This window comes from Microtus pennsylvanicus, chromosome 20 (assembly GCF_037038515.1).
Source record: "Microtus pennsylvanicus isolate mMicPen1 chromosome 20, mMicPen1.hap1, whole genome shotgun sequence".
In the NCBI taxonomy this organism is placed as follows: Eukaryota; Metazoa; Chordata; class Mammalia; order Rodentia; family Cricetidae; genus Microtus; species Microtus pennsylvanicus.
This window is the reverse complement of record NC_134598.1, coordinates 607342-632732: the sequence shown is the minus strand read 5'-3', so window position 1 is coordinate 632732 and position 25391 is coordinate 607342. Positions and strand designations below refer to the sequence as shown.

General features: G+C 46.1%; 1 protein-coding gene across 6 annotated transcripts in view; it reads right to left on the bottom strand.

Moving 5' to 3' along the window:
* Tbc1d30 (TBC1 domain family member 30) overlaps positions 1-25391 on the bottom strand; it is a 100909-nt gene that overhangs the window by 4540 nt on the left and 70978 nt on the right. For all 6 annotated transcript variants that reach the window (XM_075954603.1, XM_075954598.1, XM_075954600.1 and 3 more), the window contains 6 exons: positions 24166-24351; positions 19661-19829; positions 17954-18122; positions 11957-12062; positions 4005-4117; positions 3131-3270 (listed from right to left, as the gene is read on the bottom strand). In XM_075954603.1, coding sequence (XP_075810718.1) covers positions 3131-3270; positions 4005-4117; positions 11957-12062; positions 17954-18122; positions 19661-19829; positions 24166-24351 — 883 coding nt within the window. The remainder of the gene's footprint in view (positions 1-3130; positions 3271-4004; positions 4118-11956; positions 12063-17953; positions 18123-19660; positions 19830-24165; positions 24352-25391) is intronic.

Below are 25391 nucleotides of genomic sequence, written 5' to 3'. Positions count from 1 at the left end.
CAATATACTTTCTAAAAATCCCTCGGAAAAAATACAGTGCAGCAAGTGTTCTATGATAATAACTGTGTGACAGCCTCACATCTCCGTAAGAACCTATAGGGCTAACCATTTGCAGACGTGCAAGCACATTCTAAAAACAGCGCCCTTCCTCCGTGTATGAGACTTTGGAGGACTGTGTCACCAGAAGCAAGTCCTTTTGCACACTGAACATGCACTTCTGACTGTCTGCCATGGATGCTATGTTTGATATAGTTTCTGACCCTGGGACATCCATCTACAGCTAGCAGAACCTTCCCTTAGGTAAAATCAAGATTGTACCCCAAAAAGAGAAACCATTGCTCTGGTGAGTATGTACACCCACAGTCTGCCTCGATGATCAGGGTGAAAATCTCTAAAGCAGTGTCTACAAGTGAGTCTGGGAACCAATGGAAGAAAGAAGAGATTTCAGCTGTGCTAATATCTGCTAAGATTGTCTCCAGGGGAGAATTGGGCATCTTATAAATTTACCTCATTCGTTACTGAAATCGCTTCTCCAAGGAAAAGAAAATTAAAAGAATGGGTAAGTTGAACAAAATCACTAGGAAGCATATTTATGAGAAAGTGATAGCCACTCTGGTCTAAATTGCACAGAAGAAAACTGACCATAGGCTATGACCAAAACCTTTAGCAATGGGGCTGGAGGGAGACAGCTCAGTGGTTAGGAGCACTTGCCGCACAATTATAAGACCAGAGGTCAGATCTCAGAACACATGTATGTAGCTCAGAGACACACAACATCTGTAACTCCAGCTCCAAGAGACCTGACAACCCTCTTCTGGCCACTGCATGTACAAAGATATCCACACATATATGTATACTCAAACACACACATGTACACAGGCACTCAAGCAGACACATACATACACATGAATAAAATAAATCTTTAAAAATCAAAAGGGTCGGCCGTGCGGTGGTGGCGCACGCCTTTAATCCCAGCACTCGGGAGGCAGAGGCAGGCAGATTTCTGTGAGTTCGAGGCCAGCCTGGTCTACAAGAGCTAGTTCCAGTAGTTCCAGGACAGGAACCAAAAGCTACGAAGAAACCTTGTCTCAAAAAATCCAAAAAAAAAAATATATCAAAAGGGTCAATAAAAAGTTATATATCAAAGTAATGATAACTTTTTTAAAAGTTTAACATTAATAATTGAGTATATGTCTCAAAACAAAACAAAATTCAGACAAGCAAGGGTTCAAAAGGTATTACAGAAACCAAGAGGAATCTTGTTGGGCTCAGATTCCCAATGGTTGTTTTAAAGATGGACATAACGCACGAAACACACAAAACAGTGTAAACCCAGTCTTCTTCCCCAAGCCAAACTGTTTTTAACTTTATAATCTTTATTATAAAAAAATTTGCAAATAAATAAAAACTTCACATACCAAAATTAACCAGACCTGAAGTCTATACAACTCAATGAATTTCTATACATCAGCCCAGTCTTCAAGCAGGCTGAAACTCAAAATGAAGCTGGGCATTGGCTCAGCAGGTACAGTGCTAGCCTGCTATATACAAAACTCTAAGATCAGTCAGTCCTCAGCACCATATAAACCCAGCATGGTGGCACATGCTGTACCAATCCCAGCACTTGGATAGGGGAGGTAACACCCAGGACATCCAAGACTGGAGTGGTTTGAATCATTATGACACCATAGGCTCCCTGTGTCTGAATAATCACTCCCCTGCTGGTAGAACTGCTTCAGAAGGATTACAGGTGTGGCCTTGCTGGGGAAGGTGTATCGCTGGTGGTGGCCTTTGAGGTTTCAAAGGACTCACCATGTTCCATGTGTTTTCTCTGACATGTGTGTGGTTGTCTCATGACATGAACTAGCTACTGTTCTCATGCCGTGTCTGCCTTGCCTTCCACCATGCTCCCTGCCATGGTGGTCATGAACTCGACTCTCTGAAACTGTAAGCCCCAAATAAACTCTTTCTTCTGTGAGCTGCATTGGTCATGGTGAGTCTTATCACAGCAATGGAAAAGTAACTGAGGCAAAGACTGTCTCAAACAATCTCAAAATGAGCCGAGGTTTGGGTAAAGCATTCGAAACTACCACAACCAAAGGGCAATACCATCAGCCACCACTGCCACATTCTAAATAATAAACAACAAAAAAAAGACAGCTTAATAATCTCAAAACAGTAAAGCTGGCAGGTGGCAAAGATAATGCAGAGGGCCTGTGTGTCATTTCTGCCCTCCTTGTACAAGAGAATTGGCCTCCTAATTGGAAGAGGTAGACAAAATATCCAAAGACAGATCTGCCACTCACAACAGGAAAGGACCCTGTGGGGAAAACTACAGGCTGCTTTTCAAAGCTCATTAGATTGCACTGTTAAGCCCACAGGAAATCACTTCTATGCAGGAAATAGAGTGTGGCCAGATCCAGAGCACCACATTTAAGAGAGACAATCCCAAATCATAGCACATATCAGGTGGATTCACAGACTATCAAAAGGTACAGAGTCATATCTTATGAGAAATGGCCTCTTTCCGAGGACTGGAACCACAGCTCCATGGTAGAGCACTTCCATAGCATGTGTGGGGTCCTAGGTTCAGTTCCCAGCATGAACAAGAACCAAGGTGGGAGAGAAAGGAAGGAAAGAAGACAGGAAGAGAGGCAGGCAGGAAGGCAGGCATCCCCAGCAAAGGCCTTTAGCAGATGTGAGAGCCATCCTCGAGGGAGAGGAGGAGACAACTTCCTCTGCTGCTTAGGAACCCAAGGCTAAGGGGAAGATCTAGTGTCTTGTGACATGATGATTGTCTTGCCATCCAGAAACTAAAACATTCAATCCTAAGCAGAAGAGAGCCCGTCTACAGGCCCCGAATTGAACCCTAGCAGGACGCACTGAGTATAAACTCTACACCGAGCAGGCAAGGCTGCTTGTTCGGACAAGCGGCAGTAAGAGTTACCATAAAGGAAACGAAAGGGGTTCTGTATGGGCGACGAGAGATACAGATGGATCCTGCCAAGAGATAAACCATGGAGAAGATGCTTTTATAAAGACTATGGATGGCAGTAGCCAGCCAGAGAGTCGGGCATCTGCAGGCCCTTGTTCAAATGAACCAACACTATCACACGAAGGCCCCCTTTACCTTTAATCTGCTTTTGGTACTTTTGCAGTTCAGGTGCCAGGAACCCACTGAGAGGCCCAAGGCATCCCACGGCACTAGCAACGGCGTCCTCATCATCGGGTTCATGCTCCTCGTCACTGTCTCTGGCCTCACCATGTCGCCTTGGAAGAAAAGGAGAAAGAGAAAATGCCGTTGTGTGTGTGTTTGTGTGTTTTTATATTTCCCCTTTTTCCGTGACAATTTTGTTCCTGAGTCTTGCCCAACCTAATTGCCGTAGGTCAGCTCTGTTACCAGCTTCTTTGATATTCTCTAGTTATCTATGCACAGATAAATAGACATAACTGTAGAGTCTGGTATAAGTCTGAGAATATACATATATCCCTCTGCGCCCTGCTTTTAATTTATTTAAGGAAATATTTCAGTATTTATATCAAGCTTCCTTCATATTTTTCACAGCTGTGTTATATCTACACAGCTCACATTAATGAGCCAGGCTGCTAATTCACACGCCCGCGTGTGTGTGTGTGTGTGTGTGTGTGTGTGTGTGTGTGTGTGTGTGTGTATCTGTGTGTCTGTGTGACTTTCTGGCCTTTATAAAGAGTGTTCTAAATCAGCTCATGTATCAACTGGTATGCCAGTTTCACCCTGTTTAAGTTACTGAGATTTTAAGTATTTTGCCGTCTTAAATACATTGCAGGTTTGCTACTTTTTTTTTCTTCAGTTCATGTCCCACCTCGTGTGGGAAGCACACTTTGAACAGCTCTGTTGAATCTGAGTCTGTAAACCTTTGGGAAAGGGTCCTTCGGGTTCTAAGTACCAAGTTAGTTTGTATATGTTCAAGGGCTTAAGTGTCACCTTGCAATAACAAAACGAGGAAAAACAAAAAGCCACTTACCGGGAAACTGACATGGGCTTCACTGTGACTGGGAATGGTGTGATGTTGTAGGTGTACTTTTCCCTCAGCTCCGCCAGCTGTGGGAAAGGGAACGGAGCCATCGAATAAACAGTCTGGAAGACAAAAGTGAAATTGCCAAGTCTTAGATGGTGACCTACCAACTCCATGAGTCCTGTGTGAAAGGGGTTGATGCTCCAACAGGTGGGGGCCGAGGAGAAAGATATTGCTCCTCATGCAATATCTTCTTTGAAGAAAGACAGAAGTGTAAGGCAGGGATGTGAATATAACTCAGTCAGTAGAGCACTTGCCTAGTATGTCTGAAGCCCTGAGTCCAGTCCCCAGCACACATAAACACGGCATGGATGGTGCATGCCTATAACCCCAGGAGCAAAAGACAAGAAGAAGGGGTCATCCTTAGCTAAGTAGTTCATTTGAGGCCAGACTAGGCTGTATGAGATCCTATATAAACAAAATAAAATGAAGCCAGGAATTGCAGATTGGGTACCATCTCTAAGCCTTGATGGAAAGGGCTCCAAAATCTGAGGCATTTAGAGCACCAACATCATGTTCCCCCCCAAAAAAGTTCACATCTGATCCATGCAATGGGTTACAGACAAAAATAGGGATATACTCAAAATATGGTGTAATACTACCTTCAGACACAAGTATGAAAATTGTATAACATAAAAATAAATCTTAGGTTTCGATGTGTGCTCCATACCCAAGATCTCTCACTGCACACTTGCGAAGATCCCCCAAATCTGAGTTATTTCTAGTCCAAGCACTTCAGATAAGGGACATTTAACCCGTACTGCTAAACACAAGTGACCCCACAAACGGCCAGCTGCGTGCAGCCGAGCATTCAAGAATGAGGAACACAGGTGGGGGAATCGGGCATCTAGCATCCTCTTGAGAGTGTGTTATATACCAAACTGTGATGTCTATACCAAAGAACCTACCCATGCTCCTCCAAGGTCTGGCTTCTTTAAAGTGTTTTGATAATGCCCACGGGCAATTAACATCAGCTTTCTGAATAAAATTAAGTTTTGTGGATGACCTTGTGACTTACATGGCAAGCTTTCCCCCAAAGAACCACCTTTTCAAAAGCCTGTGAATGAGCTCTAAGAGAAAACTGCTGTTTTTTTAAAGGGAAAAAAAAGACAATAACAAGTTATCAAGCGCAGGCCGTCAAAAATCCATAAATAAAAACAAAGGAGCTGGGTGTGGTCGCTCACACTTGAATCCCAGCACTAGGGAGGCAGAGGCAGACAGAGCTCTGAGTTTGAAGCCAGTCTGGTCTAGACAGGAAGTTCCAGGACATCCAGAACTATCCTGTCTCCCTAAAGCAGGAGTGCGGAGACACTTGGTCTTACACCAGGATTTTAAAACTCCGCATCTTTCCATTACCATGACGGGAAGAATTTTGCTGGGTCTCTTTCGCTTAAATTTTAAGTGCTCCACACTCAGTAACAACCCTTCAGTTTTCACTCGCCAGCATGTCTAGATTAATCATACTTTAATTTCCCCACAGAAGCAAATCAAACATCCCAATGAGGGGCTGAAAAATGACTTAGCAGTTAAGAGTACTTGCTGCTCCTGCAAGGACTGAGGCTCAGTTCCCAGCACCCACATGGCAGCTCACAACAGCCTCTGTGTGACTCCAGTTCCTGGGGATCCAGCTCCACCTTTTGTCCTTCACAGACCTAGGTGTACACACAGTGAACATATATTCAAATAGGTAGAGTGCTCATGAATATTTATAAGGATAACTAAATCTTTTTAAACAATACGTGCTGATGAGCCTTTTCTAGGAGAGTCTTTTTAGGTGGTTTGTCCATTTCAGCAAGACTGTTCCTTCGGAGCTGGGATGTGATCGGTGCCGCGGCTCACATGGTGGTTCGGAGCTGGGATGTGATCGGTGCCGGGGCTCACATGGTGGTTCGGTGCTGTGCCTGTGACAGTTCACACCTGTCCTTCTGCCGTCCCCAAACGTCACCTATATACTTTCTACAGCAATTCAAGGTTCCAAACAAGCATTGGCTAAAACCCCTTCCCCTCGATGCTTTATGCAAAGCCGCACAGCCTACAAGAGCACCAACCTTGTTTTTAAGCCGTCTGCTCACATACACTACGTGCTTGCTTATCCACAGGGCTGAGACACAGCATAAATTTAGCAACACTACACAACTCTTCCCACGCCCTCAGCAGAAACAGAAGGCTCCTTGTGGCTCCCATTAGCAAAGTGCGAGATGACATCAACCCCCAGCCTCTCCGGGCATCCTCGCCTAGTCTGAAAAATGCAGGGTGTGAAGCTCAGGAAGACAATCCCCTACAGCAGGAGGGGGCAGTGCACATGGTGTGCACATGCATGTCCGTGCGGTGAGCACATGCGTGTCCATACAGTGAGTGTGTGCATGTCCATGGATTAAGCACATATGTGTCTGTTCAGTGAGCGCATGCGTGTCAGCGTTTAGATTCTTAACTTGAGCCATGTTTGTATGGATTTTGTGATACTACACTTAACACACTCTGTGTGCCTAAGCGCGCCATGTAATTGTATTAGTAGTGAATTCTCACAAAGATAACCAGCAGCTGGCTCACTTCCAGTGCAGAGTTCTCCACACAGCCTTTCGAAGACATGTGGGCATGTGCAACCCTAGTCTCGGAACCCTAACTTTGGACCCAAGAAGTACCTCCTCTTAGATGTCAGTCGGAAAGAAGAGAGTCAACTGAGTCTGACCACACACACACCAATGTCCTCCCCAAACTGAATGCCCCTGTCATTCGTGTAAACTTTTACCTGAGCAACTGAGAAACTTGACTTAAGCAGCTAAGAAATCACATCATTCATATTTTGTTTTAAAAAATTACCCCCCAAAAAATGTGAATACTTTCACTAGGAATTTCAAAATTGCTTAAGAATTAACCTAGATGTCTCACTGACTAAAACCGGGCACTGGCTCATGGTTTTCTTCAGCTCACGTTTTGTACACACAGGGAACTGGAGTCTCCTAATCCCCCTCGCCAAGGACAGCTACAGGGGAGAAATGAGCAGTAGCTGCCTGGCCTCTGCTCTCAGCCCATCCTGCCGGGGGCAGGGGGAGGGGTTCCAACCAGGGATCATCAGAGCCACTCGGGTGAACACTCCTGACACAAGAAAGGGCCTCTTGCTGGGCCTGCGGTTCCTTGTTCCCTCTTTATCTGTGGTTAATGCCTCGAAGTAGCCGCTGGTACCCTGAAACCAGCTCAGCCACAATCCTTCCTCACAGAGACACACTTATGTGTGTGACGGTCTCACAGGAATACACTTATGTGTGTGACGCTCTCACGTGGGCACACTTATGTGTGTGACGGTCTCACGTGGGCACACTTATGTGTGTGATGGTCTCACATGGGCACACATGTGTGATGGTCTCACAGGAATACACTTATGTGTGTGATGGTCTCACGTGGACACACTTATGTGTGTGATGGTCTCACGTGGACACACTTATGTGTGTGATGGTCTCACAGGAATACACTTATGTGTGTCATGGTCTCACATGGACACACGTGTGTGATGGTCTCACAGGGACACACGTGTGTGACTGTCTCACGCAAGCATGAGCGTCCCTAGTAAATTGCTCGCAGCACTTGGTACTTTGAAAGCTCTAGGCATTCAGCTTATAGGTCAGTGATTTACAAGAGATTCCAAGTAAGGCTTTTTATACTAAGTCTCTTGGAGGCCACATGCGGTGCAGTAACAGAATCTGAGAGTCCGAAGGGAAGGGAAACATAATTGAGCTCAGCGTCCCTCCTCGTCCCACAGGAACCCCTCTGGAGCGTCACCAACAGAGGCCTCAAAGGCACTGCCTGAACACTTCCAGTTACGGGCACACACTACTGTAGGGCAGATGGCTTCCATTTTTGACAGAGCTAATTAATCAAACATCATCCTTCTATTGAACAAGCACCAACATCCTTGACATTTCCAGTCCCTCGCTGTTGGAGGAAAAGTGAACAGCGTGGGCCCAGGGGCAGATCGGGCCCCACTCGTGACAGCTGCCTCCAGGTGACAGTTTGTTGTCCAAACAAGGTCAGGGTTTCAAAACACCTCCAGCCCTTCTAGTAATTTCCCCTACATTGCCCTCAAGGAATTTACCAGAGATACTGTCCACAATCTACTGTGACCCAGACACCGTATGTCCTTAGTATCCCTCAACCTCCCTGTCTATTGTTACCAATTAAAGAAAATCAGAAGGGCTGGTGAGATACCTCTGCTGGTACCTCTAAGTCTGATGACCTTGAGTTCAACCCCTGAGACCTGCACAACAGGAGGAAAGAATTTGCCCTGGACTGTGCTCCGTGGCACATGTATATCAGCAAACACACGCACACACACAAATAAATAAAGACATAAGATTTTTTTGAATATCTAATGGCTGATGTAAAATCAGTGAAAGGTGATGTGACCTATGCAGGGAGGAGAGGCTCAGATCCAGTATATTTGTCCGTATACAGTGTTTAGAGAGGACTGGGGAAGGTCCAGGTGGAAGAATTCCTGCATCCTCTTCAGCTCAAAAGTAAAAACCTTGTATTTAGCTCATAAGTGTCCTGTGAAGCCATTTCAAGTGTGCTGACAGATTTATGGTTCACTATAGCGGGATCAGCCACTGATTTTTTTTTTTTTTAAAGAGCGAATAAAGAAGAGCAAGTGGCTTGAAATGGCGTTTGCCATCTCTGTCTCTAACACTGCTTCACGCCAAGGAAAACCGGCAAGCTGACTCTCGGAACTACTAGCGTGCATTTAAATAGACATTTATATTTAGGCCCTGTTGAAAAGGAGTTACGTTTCCTTTCCCACTATTGACACGTTTAATGAGAAACATGGAAATGTAATGTGTAAAATTAGGCTTTGCTGGTCTTCCCACAGATGACGGGAGAAATGCTTGCTGTTGATGTGAGCCTTGCAGACCATCCAGAGCCTACAACACTCCCTCAGAAGACACAGCTAAAATCCACCCCCTCTCCTAATGCTTAGTAAGAAACGTGGGCTTCACCCTGCACTGGTGGCTTCAACACACACTGTCCTGGTTCGCGCCTCTGTTGCCGTGATAAACACCATAACAAAATCCAATGTAGGAAGAAAGGGCTGATTTCACCATACAAGGTCACAGGCCTTTGATGAGGGAAATCAGGGCAAGAGCTCAAACAGGAACCTGAAGGCAGGAACTGAGGCAGAGACCATGGAGGAATGCTGCTCACTGGTTTGCTCAGCTTACACAGCTTTTATACAGCCCAGAACCATGCACTCACAAGTGGCACCACCCACAGCGGGAAGAGCCCTCCTATATCAACCACCCATCAAGAAAATACCCCACAGACTTGCCTCCAGGCCAGTCTGATGGAGGCATCTTCTCAGTTGACATCCCCTCTTCCCAGATGACCCTAGCTTGTGTCAAGTTGACAAAACACATGGACACAGATGTGCTGTGTAACACATGTGCAACCCCAATATACAGGCACAGGGCTGGACAACCCCTATTCATCTTTAAAGGTGAAACTAGACATCAATTCCCTCATGGAAGCATCCTCTAACTTCATCTCCCTTCCCGCTATTACCTTGGAGGCCTGGGAATTAATTTTCCTTCTCCTCAGTCCTAAACACCTCTCAGTGCACAATCCCAACTTCCTCTTCCCACGTGTGTCTCCAATATCGAAGCCCAGGACCTAACTTTCAGGGAAATCAATATTGGAGAAGTTCCAATTCAAAGGACAATGTAACAATGAAGAGACCAGAGCAAGAAGAGAATGATCACTCTGGCCGCAAAGAGCCAGCTACAGCAGTGCTAAGAAACTATAGCAGGGCCATCCTCTATGACTGAAAAAAAAGGCAGAAAACAAACCATGGATTCTCAATAAATATTTGCTTCAGGAATTAATAAGCTTTCTGAGCAACTCTCATCTCAAGAACAGAAAGCTAAGCATGGGCCCTGTCCTCAAGGAACTTACGAACCTTAGAGAGGAAATAAGATGCAGTCTTAGACGCAGTAGAATGAGGTCAACGCTCCTGTGAGAGGCTTAAATGAAAGCATGAAATGGGCACTTCTAGTATAGATAAAGAGAGAAACTTCATGAAGGGCAGATACTTCCTGAAGGAAGATATCTGAGCTCAGGAGAAGCAAGACTGTACAAGGAGGGCAAAGGTCTGGAGGGCTGTGTTTCCAGTCACTGGAAAACAATCGAACCCAACATAAAAGGGACGAGCAGACACCCCGCCTGAAGGGGAGATGGGGGGGGGGGCCACAGTATGATAGTATGATGTGTTTGTGCTGTGAGGAGCCCTCAGTGTGTCATAGAAGAGGAAGAAGGGCTCATCTCTCCCCAAATCCTGCTTGGAGCACATGATTCCAGCAGTTTTGTAAGACTTCATGAATTTCATGCATGGAAAATGCCAGGCATGGAGCTGGGCCACAGAACAATGCTCAGTAAAAGAGGCATCCCTCTCTGAGAGGAGAGCAAAGACCAGTATATATGAGAGGTGCTAAAACCAGAGCCCAGTCGTCAGGGTCACACACACAATTCCTCTTTTGAGACAGGAAAGAAAGTTGAGCCTCAACGGCACATGGAGATTCAAACATGGATGCCTAGGGAAGTTATATCAGACTGTCAGTATTCCCAAAAATCAGACAAGTTCAGCTAGGAGCAAGAGTTCCTGAGAAGGACCTGTGGGATCAGGAGATGAATAGAGGAATGGTACTCATTTCTCCAGCCCTAAGTCAGTGCTTGAGTCTTAATTATTAGTCTCTCGGATGAATTCCAGCATCCATAATGACCATAGGCAGGAAACCCAAAATGAAGGTGGCACCAAGAGAAATAGGAGAGAGAAAAGAAAGCAAGTCCAGGGGACAGTTTTGGATATAATCCACGCGTGATCTGGGACAAGAGGGAGAGGCAGAAAGATCAGAAGGAGCCCAAAGCACCGAAGAGAACGAGGATAAAATGATGTCCCAGAATGTAGTGGAAAAGCACACCAGAAAAATAACCAACCCTCGTGTCTCGCACAGAGACTTATAATTAATGCAGGATAGCACCAGCTGACCATAAACAGAGATGCAGACTGATTTCCATCTCGCCCTCCCTTCTCCTCATAAATACATCACCCATCAGTCTTCCCGTAACAGGTCTCAGAAGCCGGGCCAGCAAGATGGCTCAGCAGGTAAGAGGGCTTGCCACACAAGTCTGACAAGCTCTCTGCGGAGGGACAGAAACAACCCTTAAGGGTTGCCCTCTGACCTCCGCAAGGGTGCCGTGATATGCACGATCCTGCACTCACACAGAATATGCACGTCAAGCAATAATAAAGGTTCCTTTGATCTCGGAATCAGATTCTCAATGAGTACCTGACGACTTTGGTTTTTCCCAGTTTTTTTTTTTTTTACCTTGTACCTAAGCAAGTCTAGGGAACAAATAGCCATTTGTTTCTTCCTTCCTCTTGTGATGAAGATTCTCAACAATTATAGATTCTTGGCCAATGGAATATCTAAGTCAGAGGACTGGCCCAATACATTTCTCAAAGGTCGGGGCTCAGAAAAGCATCATCTGTCATTCCCTCGGTCTTGGGGTTCCTATGCCCAGACTGCCCAGACTGCCCACAGTGCCCACAGTGCCCACACTGCCCACAGTGCCCACACTGCCCACACTGCCCACACCGCCTGCACCGCCCGCACCACCCACACACGGCCCACACCGCCCGCACCGCCCACACACGGCCCGCACCGCCCGCACCGCCCACACACGGCCCACACCGCCTGCACCGCCCACGCTGCCCACACTGCCCGCACCGCCTGCACCGCCCACACTGCCCGCACCGCCCACACACGGCCCACACCGCCTGCACCGCCCACGCTGCCCACGCTGCCCGCACCGCCCGCACCGCCCGCACTGCCCGCACCGCTCGCACTACCACTCACCTGCATGAGTTCGTGGCTCTGCAGGAGGTCGTTTTCCAGCATCTCCTGGGTAAGACGCCCCATGGTGCTATAGAACTCATCTGCGGTTTCACAACACTCTATCTGCCTAGACGGAAAAACAAGACAGAAAGGGGACTCGGTCAGCGCATTCGTGCTGCACGACACACCCAGGCCCGCGTGCACCTCTCTCATCATCCAGCTGGTCGACACACTCCTGCGATGTAATCTGCTATGGAGGAAAGGGCAAGGTGGTCATGGTCAGCATTCCTGCATACCAACTACTAAGAAGGCTGACTTTGAGCCCACAGTTCACGACCAGCCTGGGAAACATGGCAAGACCTAACTTTATTTAAAAAAAAAAAAAAAAGCACGAAGACAAAACAAACACCGAAAGTAATTTTGAAGTAGTCACTACAGAATGAGCGCCCATCTTCCCTGCACAGCTCCCTGAGCCTCACAGCCCCGTCGGGTGTCTTTACTCTTTATTCTTCCCACGTGGCACATCCTCTGTATCAAAGTACACACCAGTGACCAGAAATCAGAACCACAAAATTAGGAACTGAAAAGCAATTATCCCCTGTAGAAAACTAGTCAACCCTCCTCTGCAGGGACAGCATGAACAGGCGGAGTTCGAACCACAGCGGAATTAAAGAGGACAGGAACTTCTCATCAGTCTACAGATTGTTTTCACAGGCTTCACCGAATTCTTCTCAGGAAAGTGGCTGCCACCTCAGAAACTGAGACAGGTGAGATTTTAATCTGTCTTCTAAGGAGGAGGAAAGGAAATGACACAAGACTGGATTTTAGGAGTCTCCAATTTCTCCAGTACAAAGGTTTTTGCATGGTAGGATAACTCCATTTGCCCACTAACCATAAGGCGTGTGTTGACAGGCACGAATGCTGGGCAATTTTCACAGAGTCGTTAAAAAACTGTAATGAGAAAATCGCAGACTCAAATCCCTTGGTAGCACTGTGCAAATAAGAACGTGAAATACAGTGGGGAAGGCCGTTAGGGATAGAGCAGGACAAGGGGACATGATGGTGAGGAAGGCCGTTAGGGATAGAGCAGGCAAGGGGACATGATGGTGTGGAAGGCTGTTAGGGATACAGCAGGACAAGGGGACATAATGGAAAGTAGTTATGCTCCCCCTGGGGGGAGAAAACAGAACAAAAATGCTTGGGATGAGCTTTGAAAAGATGCTCTGTCATTGCCAAGGAGAATGCAGCATTGCAAAGGCCTGAGGCAGAGACAGGCCTTTGTGGGACCTCTTTGCTGGCCCCCAAGTCCAGCTGATGTTAATGGGAGGGAAATTACTGCAGGGCCAGAGGGAGCCCGTGAGCCTTGAAGGCTGAGCGCTGCAGACCACCGTGGCCCTTCTAAGCCTCTGCAGGACACAAGTAACCCAGGGGTTTTTAATAGGGAATGATGAAGAGCCATGCCCTTGGCAAGGTTGACCTAGGGGTGGCTTAGCATGTTTGGGGTACAATTAGCAGCACTGAGGAGGACATATGCCAAGGGGGAGGGGATGAGTGTGCCAGTATGGGAAGTCATAGGAGAAAGGCTGACAAAGAGACGCTGTCACAGTGAGGTGGCAGAGAATTCAAAATGGTTCTGGAGAGGGAAGGAAGGAATTCTCGGCTGCAGAAACAAGGCAAATAGAGGGGCCCTTCAGACAATACAAGGCACACAGAGACCCAAGGTTGCCTACACACCATGGATATTTTCCTGGTGCTACGTCTGTGAGGAAGCTTTACAGGCACCGGAGTGTGAAGCTCCAGGCGCGAGCACCAGCCCCACTTCTCAGTAGCAGCGCGACTGTGAGCGAGTTAATTAACCTTCTCGGGATGATTTTCTCGCTTGAAAAGGCAGGGAGGAATAATCTCCCCAGCTCCACCGGGTTATCGAGAGAACCAAATGAGATAATATACTCAAGCTACCTACTGTGAAGACAGGTGCTGTCAGCACTGGATAGATGCTGGTGGCCTTCCCTTGCTCCTTACAAGTCGCAAGCTGAAGAGATGTATAATTATCACGAGCGAAACCCCTGAAACACTTGCAGTTCATAAACAGGAGCCATTTCTGAGCATGGGGATTTGCATAATGAAAAGCAACAATTCGAGAGCCAGGATGCCTCGGTTCAAAACTGCATCTCCCACTTACTAAATGGGTGATTTCAGGCAATTCATTAAACTCTGTGCCTCCATTCTCAGCTCTGTAAAATGAAGGTGAGCTGGGGAGATGGCTCCGCAATTAAAAGTGCTTGCTGAGTTCGGTCCCCAGCATCCACCTTAAGTGGCTCACAACTGCCATAATCCCAGCTCTCAGAGGACCCAGCACACGGCAAGCTCTCCGTGAGTGCCAGTTCTTACTTGCTGCCATTATGATTTCACCAGTGACTATCCTGCAACCACCCAGGAATACATTCTGATGTGGCAGGAAGTGAGCAGAGGGGAGCAGTAGAATCGCCCCTTTTGTTATACACACAGGAAGCATACAGTGTAGAGCAGGCTGGAAATACATGAGTGCAGAAAGAATGCATGGGGGGGGGGAGTGAAAAGACAAAGTAAATGGCACAGCAAACCTTACAGAGGTAAAATCGTTGGCTTGTCCGGAAATCGCCGCACAATAAGATAAAGGTGAAAGATGGCAGCTATGAGAGCAGTAAGATCAAGAGGGTCAAGGGGATGCAGATCGGAAAAGGAGACGTCAAACTCTCACTGTTTGCTCATGATATGATGGTTTACATAAGCGACCCCAAAAAGTCTACCAAGGAACTTCGACAACTCATAAACAGTTTCAGTAATGTAGCAGGATACAAGATTAACTCAAAGGAATCAGAGGCCCTCATGTACACAGATGATAGATGGGAAGAGAAAAAAAATCAGAGAATCAACACCCTTCACAATAGCCACAAATAGCATAAAATATCCCGGAGTAACTCTAATCAAACAAGTGGAAGACTTGTATGACAAGAACTTTAAATCTTTGAAGAAAGAAATTGAAGATACCAGAAAATGAAAAACCTCCCACGGTCTTGGGTAGGCAGAATTAACATAGTAAAAATGGCAATCTTACCAAAAGCAATCTACAGATTCAATGCAATGCCCAGCAAAATTCTTCACAGGCCTCAAAAGAACAGTACTCAAATTCATATAAAAAAGCAAAGAACCCAGGATAGCCAAAACAATACTGTACAATAAGAAACTTCTGGAGGCATCACAATCCCTGACTCTACTACAAAGCTACAGTGCTGAAACAGCCTGGTATTGGCATAAAAATAGACAGGAGGACCAATGGAATCAAATCGAAGACCCAGATATTAATTCACACAGCTATAAACACCTGATTTTTGACAAAGAAGCAAAAAATACCAAATGGAAAAAAGACATCATATTTAACAAATGGTGCTGGCATAACTGGATATCAACATGTAGAAGAATGAAAATAGATCCAGTCTATCACCATGCACAAAACTCAAGTCCAAATGGATCAAAGGCCTCAAAATAAAGCCAACCACACTGAAGCTAATAGAAGAGAAAGTGGGAAGTACACTTGAACGCATTGGCACAGGAGACCACTTCGTAAATATAATCCCAGTAGCACAGACACTGAGAGAAACAATTACTAAATGGGACCTCCTGAAACTGAAAAGCTTCTGTAAAGCAAAGGATACACACAGTCAACAAGATAACATAGCGGCCTACAGAATGAAAAAAGATCTTCATCAACCCCACATCAGACAGAGGTCTGATCTCCAAAATATACAAAGAACTCAATAAATTGGTCATCAAAAGAACAAATAATCCAATAAAAAATGGAGTACAGACCTAAACAGAGAACTCTCAACAGAGGGATCTAAACTGGCTAAAAGACACTTAAGGAAATGTTCAACATCTTTAGTCATCAGAGAAATGCAAATCAAAACAACTCTGAGATTTCATCTTACACCTGTAAGAATTGCCAAGATCAAAAACACTGATGACAACTTATTCTGGAGAGGATGTGGGGAAAAGGAAACACTTCTGCATTGCTGGTGGGAATGCAAGCTAGTACAGCCCCTTTGGATGTCAATGTGGTGATTTCTCAGAAAATCAGGAAACAACCTTCCTCAAGACCCAGCAATACCACTTTTGGGTATATATCCAAAGGATTCTCAATCATACCAGGACATGTGCTCAACTATGTTCATAGCAGCATTGTTTGTCATAGCCAGACTCTGGAAACAACCTAAATGCCCCTTGACCAAAGAATGGATAAGGAAAACGTGGTACATTTACACAATGGAGTACCACACAGCAGAAAAAATAATGGCATCTTGAAATTTGCAGGCAAATGGATTGATCTAGAAAACATCTTTTTGAGAGAGGTAACCCAGACCCAGAAAGACAAATATCATATGTACTCACTCATAAGTGACTTTTAGACATAAAGCAAAGAAAACCAGCCTACAATTCATAATCCCAGAGAACCTAGACAACAATGAAGACCCTAAAAGAGACATACATGGATCTAATTTACAAGGGAAGTATAAAAAGATCTCCTGAGTAAATTGAGAGCAGGAGGACCATGGGAGAGGATATAAGGGGAGGGGAGAGGAAGAGGGGAGCAAAGAAAAATGTATAGCTCAATAAAATCAATAAAAAAGATGGCAGCTATGTGATGTTTACAAATACATATATTAATGATTTTTTAAACCCTAGAATTGATAGCTCCTGGATTTTTCCTTGTAAAAGTTCTTTCCAGAAAAAAGTTATAAATAAAAAGTCTAGCTAAAAGCTTTCAAAACAGTGTGGGCAAGATGGCTCAGTGGGTAAAAGAGCTGCCAAGCCTGGCAACTGGTGCCCCACACTCAGAACCCAAATGGTGCAAGAGGAGAACCAGCTCCTGCAAGTTGTCTTCTGACCGCCATATGCCACAGCACTGTGCACCCATGCACATAAAGACACATAAATAAGTAAGTGTAATTTTTAAAACATTTACAGAAAAACACTGCCCGTGGTTTGCTAGTGTTCTGTCATGTTGTCATGGATGCCTGCTCAAGTCATTCACGGGAAATTTCTCTGCTTCTTGAGTTGGCTATAAATGAGCAGAAACTGCCATCTTTCTCACTACCAGGAAGGGAAATAAGTGAAATCTGGTTGGTATCATGCTATGGCGGAACCAGATTTGAACATCTAAGAGATTCCTCATGAATGGAAGGGAAGCACCTTCTATTGGGTTGCTTACTCTGCAAGCACAGACACACCTCCCGCTGGCTGTGCAAGCATAGACACACCTCCTGCTGGCTGTAACAAGCATAGACACACCTCCTGCTGGCTGTAACAAGCACAGACACACCTCTCGCTGGCTGTGCAAGCATAGACACACCTCCCGCTGGCTGTGCAAGCACAGACACACCTCTCGCTGGCTATGTAAACATAGACAAATATACCACCTCCTACTGGCTGTAACAAGCACAGGTACAGTTTGTGCAGGGACTCTCATTTAATTTCATCCCAGCTCCCAACGCAGAACAAAGTGAATAATAAAGATTCATAAATAACCCAAGAGCCAGGTGTAATGATCCACACCTATAATCCCAGCACTTGGGAGGTAGAGACTGGGGATTGGGAGTCGAAGGTCATTCTCCACTTCATAGTAAGTTGAGGCTAGATAAAACTTGATGTCTCAAGAAATAAAATAATCCCAATTGTTATGTGTGCCGGCAAGTCTGCCTATTTCTTTACAGATACAGCCGTTTCTTCTCTAGCTATGCCCCCCATCCCTCCTCTGGAAAGCCTGAGGATGGTCAAATACTGCAGAGATGATCTTGAGGAAGCCTGCCATCCCAGACGAGAGTCCCTCTCTCCCAGAAATGCCGGCTGGGCTGGCCGAGGTTCCTGGAGACTAACACAGTTCACAGCAGCCTACAGTTCGCTCGCTCTCACACAAACATGCCAATGTTTCACACTGTAGAGCCCAAAGACTGCTAACACTGGAGTGCAGCCTCCACTTACTCTCCCAGCTTTGCCCAGATAGCCAGCGACACCCTCAGGATGACCTCCGAGCCTTCAAAGAAGACTGAGTCCCAGATCTTCAAAACCGTGTGGTTAGGGAGGCACGTGGCAAAGAGAGTGAGAAACCACTGCATCGTGAAGACGTTGGTGAGCGGGGGCTCATAGCCACCTGAAACGAAACAAGAACAGAAGTCCTCCAGAATGGAGATCTGTAAGATGCAGCGCCCGTTCTCTCTTCCACGCCACCCAAACAGTGCTGCTTCCCGGCTCTTTCCTCCTTTTCCCCTCTTGTGTTTCTAGAATAAACATTTTACAGAAAATTCCAAGGCTTGACCATCATAAATTCTTCGCCACACTTCACAGAGTTTTACCTGAACTAGATCTGGGTCTTCTTATCAAAGGCTGCTTAAGAGTAAGGAGAGTTTTCCTCACCAAAAACATTGTGAAAACAACTGATTGTAACTTCTCAAAACCAAACCCAAGGGCTGGGAGTACAGTGGTGACATAGTGCTCACCTGGTACCTCGGAGATCCAGGTTCAAACTCCAGCACCGCCCAAACAGAAAAACAAAACAAAATGCCAGCAAACTTTCAAAATCTTATAGTTCCCACTTTAATCAAATGCAGCTATAATGACTAAAATTCTTTATTATAAATTACTTATCTCTTAAGTTATATAATTCCCAGATCATAATTGAAAGAGAGAAAATAAGCTGGAAAAGTTCCAAAATGTTTAAATGTTAAACAGCTCTAAACATTAAACTATTTTGAATTAAGTGATACATAGAAGACATTTAAAGACACATCTAAGTCTTGGCCCATTTTGAAATTTCTGACTTGACTAAAAGCCTTCCCAGTTTGGGTGACTATAAATGTCTATTAGATTTTTAAGAATAAGTAAAAACAAAACAAACACTTTCTTCTTTCCTGCGAACAAATATTTGGGCAGAGACTAGGTTCTGAGGTTATTCCTTGTGATCAAGAGCAAAGGAACTTGAAGAAAAACATGGATTTCAATTGCTTGTATCTGCCACTTCCTTGAACGTACAGTTATAGTACCGCCAAGCCACACAAGAAGATCCTTCGAGACACGCAGATGTCTCAAAACCTCCAGTGTATTTTAATAACAACTATATCTCCACAACCCATTAATATAGCTGGGTATGCTGGTACAAACTAGTCATTTCTGTACTAAAAGGCTGAGGCAGGAGGATTTCTGTTAAATCTGAGGCCAGCATGGGATACACAGTGAGACCCTACCTCAAAAACAACAAAATCCTTCTGTGTGCCCCCTCATTATTGTCATTTCACCTCTTTTTTAGGGGGGTAGATCAAACCTAGGGCCTCAACACATGCTGGATAAACACCGCCACTGAGTGCAACCCCAGCCCTGTGCTCCCAGCTTTAAATGATCAGGCCAGGCTGCAAGTGCAGTCTACCACAGCGACTGGCAATCTCAGAAGTGCCCCACGCAGGCACATTATAGCTAGGAGGGGCCAGGGGGCCCAGAGACACTCTTCTCTAACCTTACTGCTTCTACCGAGGTCACGGTCTGCGCCAGACAGCACTGCACCTGTAGCTCAGTTTAACAAAGCCCTACTGGTGCCAGTTTAGCTGACCAGGAAGGTCTGTGCGCCAGTCTCCTTGCAGAGCAGAACCAGAGAAGCCAAACACTTCCCGAAATGTAATTGCCACGAGCCATTGTTACCTCCGCTCTCTTTGTTTGCCGTTCTCTGAAGAGCATCAAGGTGCTGAGACAGCTCAGGGAGCTTCATTCTCAAGAGGTCTCTGAAGACAGCCATGTCCACGGACAGTGCCCGAAGGTTATTGACAAAGTAGCTCTCGGGAAGTACCTTGTCAATCAGGTAAATCATAATCTAAAAAAGGAAGATAACAAGACTACTTCATACCCACCAGGTTCCCAGCAGGCCCAGAGGAGAAAGCACATCCAAATAGACCAAAGCAGCTAGCCAAAGCACACATGCCTCCCAGTGCGTCAGAAACCAATTCAGGACTCACCTACACCAGATGCAAGGAATGGGTGACATAATTATCTAAGTAACCCAAAGTCAGCTGTGCTGTGAAGTTTCTAGAAGGGCTGCCAGACCTGAGTTCACCCGGTACGTAGCTGTGATTACACAACCCTCAGCCTCATGGAGAAACAAGAAATCACAAGCTCCCAGCTTCCAGCAGGATCCTTGATCCTGGCCCCTTGAGGTCATAGGATTTTACAACCTGGATACGAAATCCCAAGAGTGGCCCGTCGTAAAGCACCCGCGCTAAGGCAGGCCTCAAGATGCACTTGCGGCTACCTGGGCTATCAGAGAGACCAACGGCAGCCTTGGAGAACACAACTAGGTCTTGTTTGCACACTTGGAGCCTGGTAAAATGGCTCCTGTCACACGAGCTCCTCAAATTACTGTTTCATCTGATCCCTGTACTTGTGTGGCCTTTTCTAAAATGTGAAAAGCCGGCCGGGCAGTAGTGGCTCATGCCTTTAATCCCAGCACTCAGGAGGCAGAGGCAGACGGATCTCTGAGTTCAAAGCCAGCCTGATCTACAAGAGCTAATTCTAGGACAGGCACCAAAGCTACAGAGAAACCCTGTCTCAAAAAAACCAAAAAAAAAAAAATGTCAGAAGCCACTCAAATGACCCATCAAAGCCCACACCAGCTCGGTGCAGAGCCTTTCCCAGAGAGCCTGAAGGCTGTGTGATGCCCCACTCCCTGGAAGTCCAGCTCACTCCCCAGAACACCAGAAAAACAAAGACCAGAACCACACACGGCTCTGTATGCTGATGGGGAAATCACTGTCTCATAGGATCCCACAAAACCCCATATTCAAAAAGGAAGTTACGTTTTAGCCCTGATAAGGCCCATTTTATTTTTCAGGTCTTAGCTCTGTGTATAAGGCAGGGCCCCGGGAAATCCCTTTGCAGCCTTCCACACAGGATGGGCAGCCCAAGGACTTTGCTACATTAGGACGGTCGGGATTTACCACATAAACAGATCACCTGCGAGGCAGAAGCTCGGCCACAGGGGAAAAACAAAAATTCACCCAGCCCCTGCGGAGAGAGGGCAGCCTGGGAGGACCAATGTGGGAGAGGAGTGGAGTCTGAGGACCGAAGAGCAGATCCCAGCAGAGCAGAGGGCTCTGGCGGACATGGGTCATCAAAAGATGAGGGGGTGAACAAGGGAGACAAACTTCAAGATCTCGCTACTTTTCACATCCGCCTTATACAGTACTGAGAAAACAGATTTATTTATTCATCGTGCAGGAGACCTAACCCATATACCAGGCAATATGAAAATCTCAAGAGCTACCATGTCATGAAATGCCCACCCTAAGGCAGGGTGCCCACCCGATGCACTGACTGCCACCCGGACCACCTACGGTCCACATACTTGGCCTCTCGTATACAGGCAACCAACTTCGCTCCAGAGGTGCCACCCAACCCTAACACCTTTGTATTAAGAAATTATGACCTCTTTAAAACTGCAAACAATTCTTCAGTTGTGCTGGGGGTTCTTTTCTGTGCACATGCGCGATGGGGTCCTGTGGAAAGCGCATGCTCATATGAGAACAAGTACGTATGTGGGACCGAGGCTAATGCGAGAAGCCGGCTACAATTACCTCGCGCATCATATACTGAAGCAGAGCCTCTAGTCTGGCTAGCTAGCTTGCTCACTTAGGGACTGCCTTGCTCTGCCCCTCAGCGTGCAGGAGTGACAGGCAGGCCACATCCACCCAAGTGTCATGCGAGTCCTGGGGATCTGAGCTGCTTTATCCACTGAGTTACTTTGTTCTTTGCCCTCTGAGCCACCTCTCTGCCCCAATTATGTTAATAATCCCATAACGTAATAAAACCCTAGGTGTAAAGTCATCTCAAATTCTGATATGAAATCATAGAAGACAGCCCCCCTCACTCTACCCACGGGCTGGATTCCAAACACTTCTAAACAAGCGTGGTAGGTGCCGAGGCAGAGGCAGTGGCCGGCTTGATCCTATCGATTCCCCCAAGGCCGTTTAGCTCGCAGAGGCTAAAACAGCTGCTGAAAAAACAGACGCGCAATCATTTCCTGAGCAGGAAGGTCCCCTCAAGAACCCAGCCTTCCTCTGACTGCGAGGCGTCTACCAAAGCCCACGCATCCTCATGTGGCATCCCACCACATCCTCTGAACTCATTTTCTGTCTTATTTCGTTTAGTATTGGTTTTGTTTATAGTTTTTCTTTTTAAAAAGGATCTGACCTTGAATTTGTTATGTAGCCAAGGCTGCCCTTAAACTCCAGATCCTCTGGCTAGAGAGATGGCTCAGTGATTAGGAATACTGGCTATTATTCCAGAGGACATAGGTTCAATTCCCAGCATCCACATGGCAGCCCACAACTGTCTGTAACTCCAGTTCCAGAGAATCCAATACCCTCACAGAGACATACATGTAGGCAAAACACCAAAGTACATCAAATAAAGATAAAATCATTTTTGAACTAAAAAAAAAAACTTCTGATTCTCATACCTCCATTTCCCAAGTGCTGGGATTATAAAATGTGCACCACAAATCTTAAATCCCAATTCAGCCTTTCTTTTGTTTTGTTTTGCTTTGTTTTTCGAGACAGGGCTTCTCTGTGTTGCCCAGGCTGTCCTAGATCTTGCTCTGTAGACCAGGTGGGCCTCAAACTCACAGAAATCCACCTGCCTCTGCCTCCTGAGTGCTGGGATTAAAGGTGTGCACCACCATCCCTAAGCCCCACTTCAGCTGTTTTATGTGTCTTTAATTTCTCAGGCATTTTTGAGCCCTTTTGTGATCTAACCAGGATCTATGCACCCTCTTCCCCCCGCCACTACATTCTGAATCACTTATTCTAACTCTTCAGCAAAACGCTTCCTACTTCAGACTCGAAAATTACACCTGAGAAAAACTGCTAAACCTGTGGACTTACCCAAAGTAGCCTTGTCTGGGCTACCCTCAAACTCACAGACATCCTCCTGTCTCTGTCTCTGTCTCTGTCTGTCTCCCAAGTGCTGGCATTAAAAGTGTGCCCTACCACGCCCAGCTAAAATTGCTTCTTAATTTAAAGCATCCCAAAAATCACACACTGAACCTCTCACTGCCTTTCCCTCTCCCTGACATCGCCTTTTAGATGATCAGGTAGCTTCAAAGTTATTGCCTTCAATACATAAACAGAAAACGTGAAGGGCTGAACGCACTTCAGGTTGGGCTTATAATTAAGTCTACCATGATATATAAAACCAGAAAGAACAATTGTTTGTTTTTCCATGTCACCAAGATATTCCCCAGTCAAGCAAGTGGAGGCTTGAATACAAAGATTAAATCTCATACGTCACAAACGCTTGGAGATCCAGCTATGAACTGGAAACTCACACTGCCTTAGGCAAAGGAGCAGTGGTGTCTGCCACGCTTGCAAGCTTCGTATTCGACATACACTCTGTGATGGCTTCAATGCAAACAACCCCAGAGGCTCGTAGATTTGAACGTTTCATTCCCGGTTGGCAGACTGCTTAGGAAGAATTAGGAGGTGTGGCCTTGTCGGAGGTGAGTCACTAAGGGTGAGCTGTGAGGTTTCAAAAGCTCAGGCCAGACCCAGTCTCTCTCTTCTCTCCCCTTTCTATCCCCTCCATCCCTTCCTTCCTCCCTCCCTAACTCCCTATCTTCCTCCTGCCTGCCGATACAAGCTCAGCTACTACTCCAGCACCACACTGGCCTACCTGCCACCACGCTCCCTGGTTTATAAACTCATCTGGAGACCATGGGAATGGAAATGTAACAGCTATCACATGGGACGTTTGTTATCTCTAATCTCTTCTAATTTACTCATTTGGAGGATTCAGCTGCCAGTTTGGGGTAAGGGACCTTATAGGGCAGGAAAAAAAAGGTCTTCAGCCAACCACCATCAAATACTTGAGACTCCTTCAGTTCAAAGAGCCTGTGAGGAATTCAACCTTGCCAACAACCACGTGAACATACCCAGCAAATGCTCCTGCCATGTGAGCCTTCAAATAAGATCATCTGGCATCATGAATGCCAGAGTGATTGCCTTTGAGCTGGCTAATGCATGTCACCTGACATGGCTTTAATTGGGGAAATTCTATCACAGTTATTACAAAGGGATCAGAAGGGGATAGGCATCAGAGGGGAGAGTTATAGCACCAACTGCAGCATCCAGTTGCCTTTGTCTGAACCTGATACTCACTTTCAGGGCATCCCCCTCATTGCCCTCCATCACTTCCAGAATCAGAGCAGCTAGGATGTTGAAGCCTTGGCAGTACCCGACATTCTTGTTCCACCGGGCGTATGCCAGCAGCACCCGCTTCAGGACCACCCTGTCCTGCTCGGCCTCCTGGCCGCAGTAGGAGCTACAGCCCGTGCGGTGCAGATCCTAGGAAGGGAGGGGAAAATAGATTTTAAAATATCTCCTGCTGTGATTTGGACCCATGCCGTTGACAGGGCTACTGGGACCCTCCTCTCTTCTCCCTTCCCCTCCCCTCCCCTCCCCTCCGCTCCTCCTCCTCCTCCTCCTCCTTCTTCTTCCTCTCTCTCTCTCTCTCTCTCTCTCTCTCTCTCTCTCTCTCTCTGGTTTTTTGAGACAAGGTTTCTCCAAACCCGAGCCTTGATCCTGTCCTGGAACTCACTGTGTAGACCACGCTGGCCTCAAACTCAGAGAGATCTGCCTGCCTCTGTCTCCTGGGTACTGGGATTAAAGGTGTGTGCCACCACCACCTGGCTTGATTTTGGTTTTTAATTTATAAACAATTTATACACAGGAGCCAGAACACTCCTGTGAATTGTATTTCCCTACTGCTTTCAACCATGCGGCCCTGAGAAAGAGACACGAGGGCTGTTTTAGTCAAGCAACTGTTCTCAGAGTGCTTCCAGAATCAACACAAAGAGTTACTCAATCAACAAAACTGCATTGCAGTTTCGTGTAAGTGGAGAGTCTTTTAAAGATGTCCATTAGTGTGTTTGTATATACAGTCATTTCAGCACACAATGCAGGGTGATAACATTGATCCTTTGAACAAAATATGGTATGAGGTTTAGAGGTTTTGCTGCTAAAACTAAACAGCAAAGTCATTATAATACGCAGACACATCATCCTGTGCAGAGCATGCTACGAAAACACCTGCTGTGCTTCAAGGTGTAACAGCGCTAATATCTTTAATTACCAAGATGACACCATGGTTTTTAGGAGAAAAGATCATTTTACTGATGGAGCATTTGCTTCGATGAAAAAAAAATAAGATATCTCTTTTAATAACGTGGTTATAAGATGTGTTTTGCCTAAGCCGGTCATTGTAGTGCTCTCCTTTAACGCCAGCGCTCAAGAGGCTGGGGCAGGCGGATTTCTGTGAGACCAAGGCCAGCCTGGTCTGCAGAGTGAGTCCAAGTCAGCCAGGGCTACACAGTGAGACCCCCATC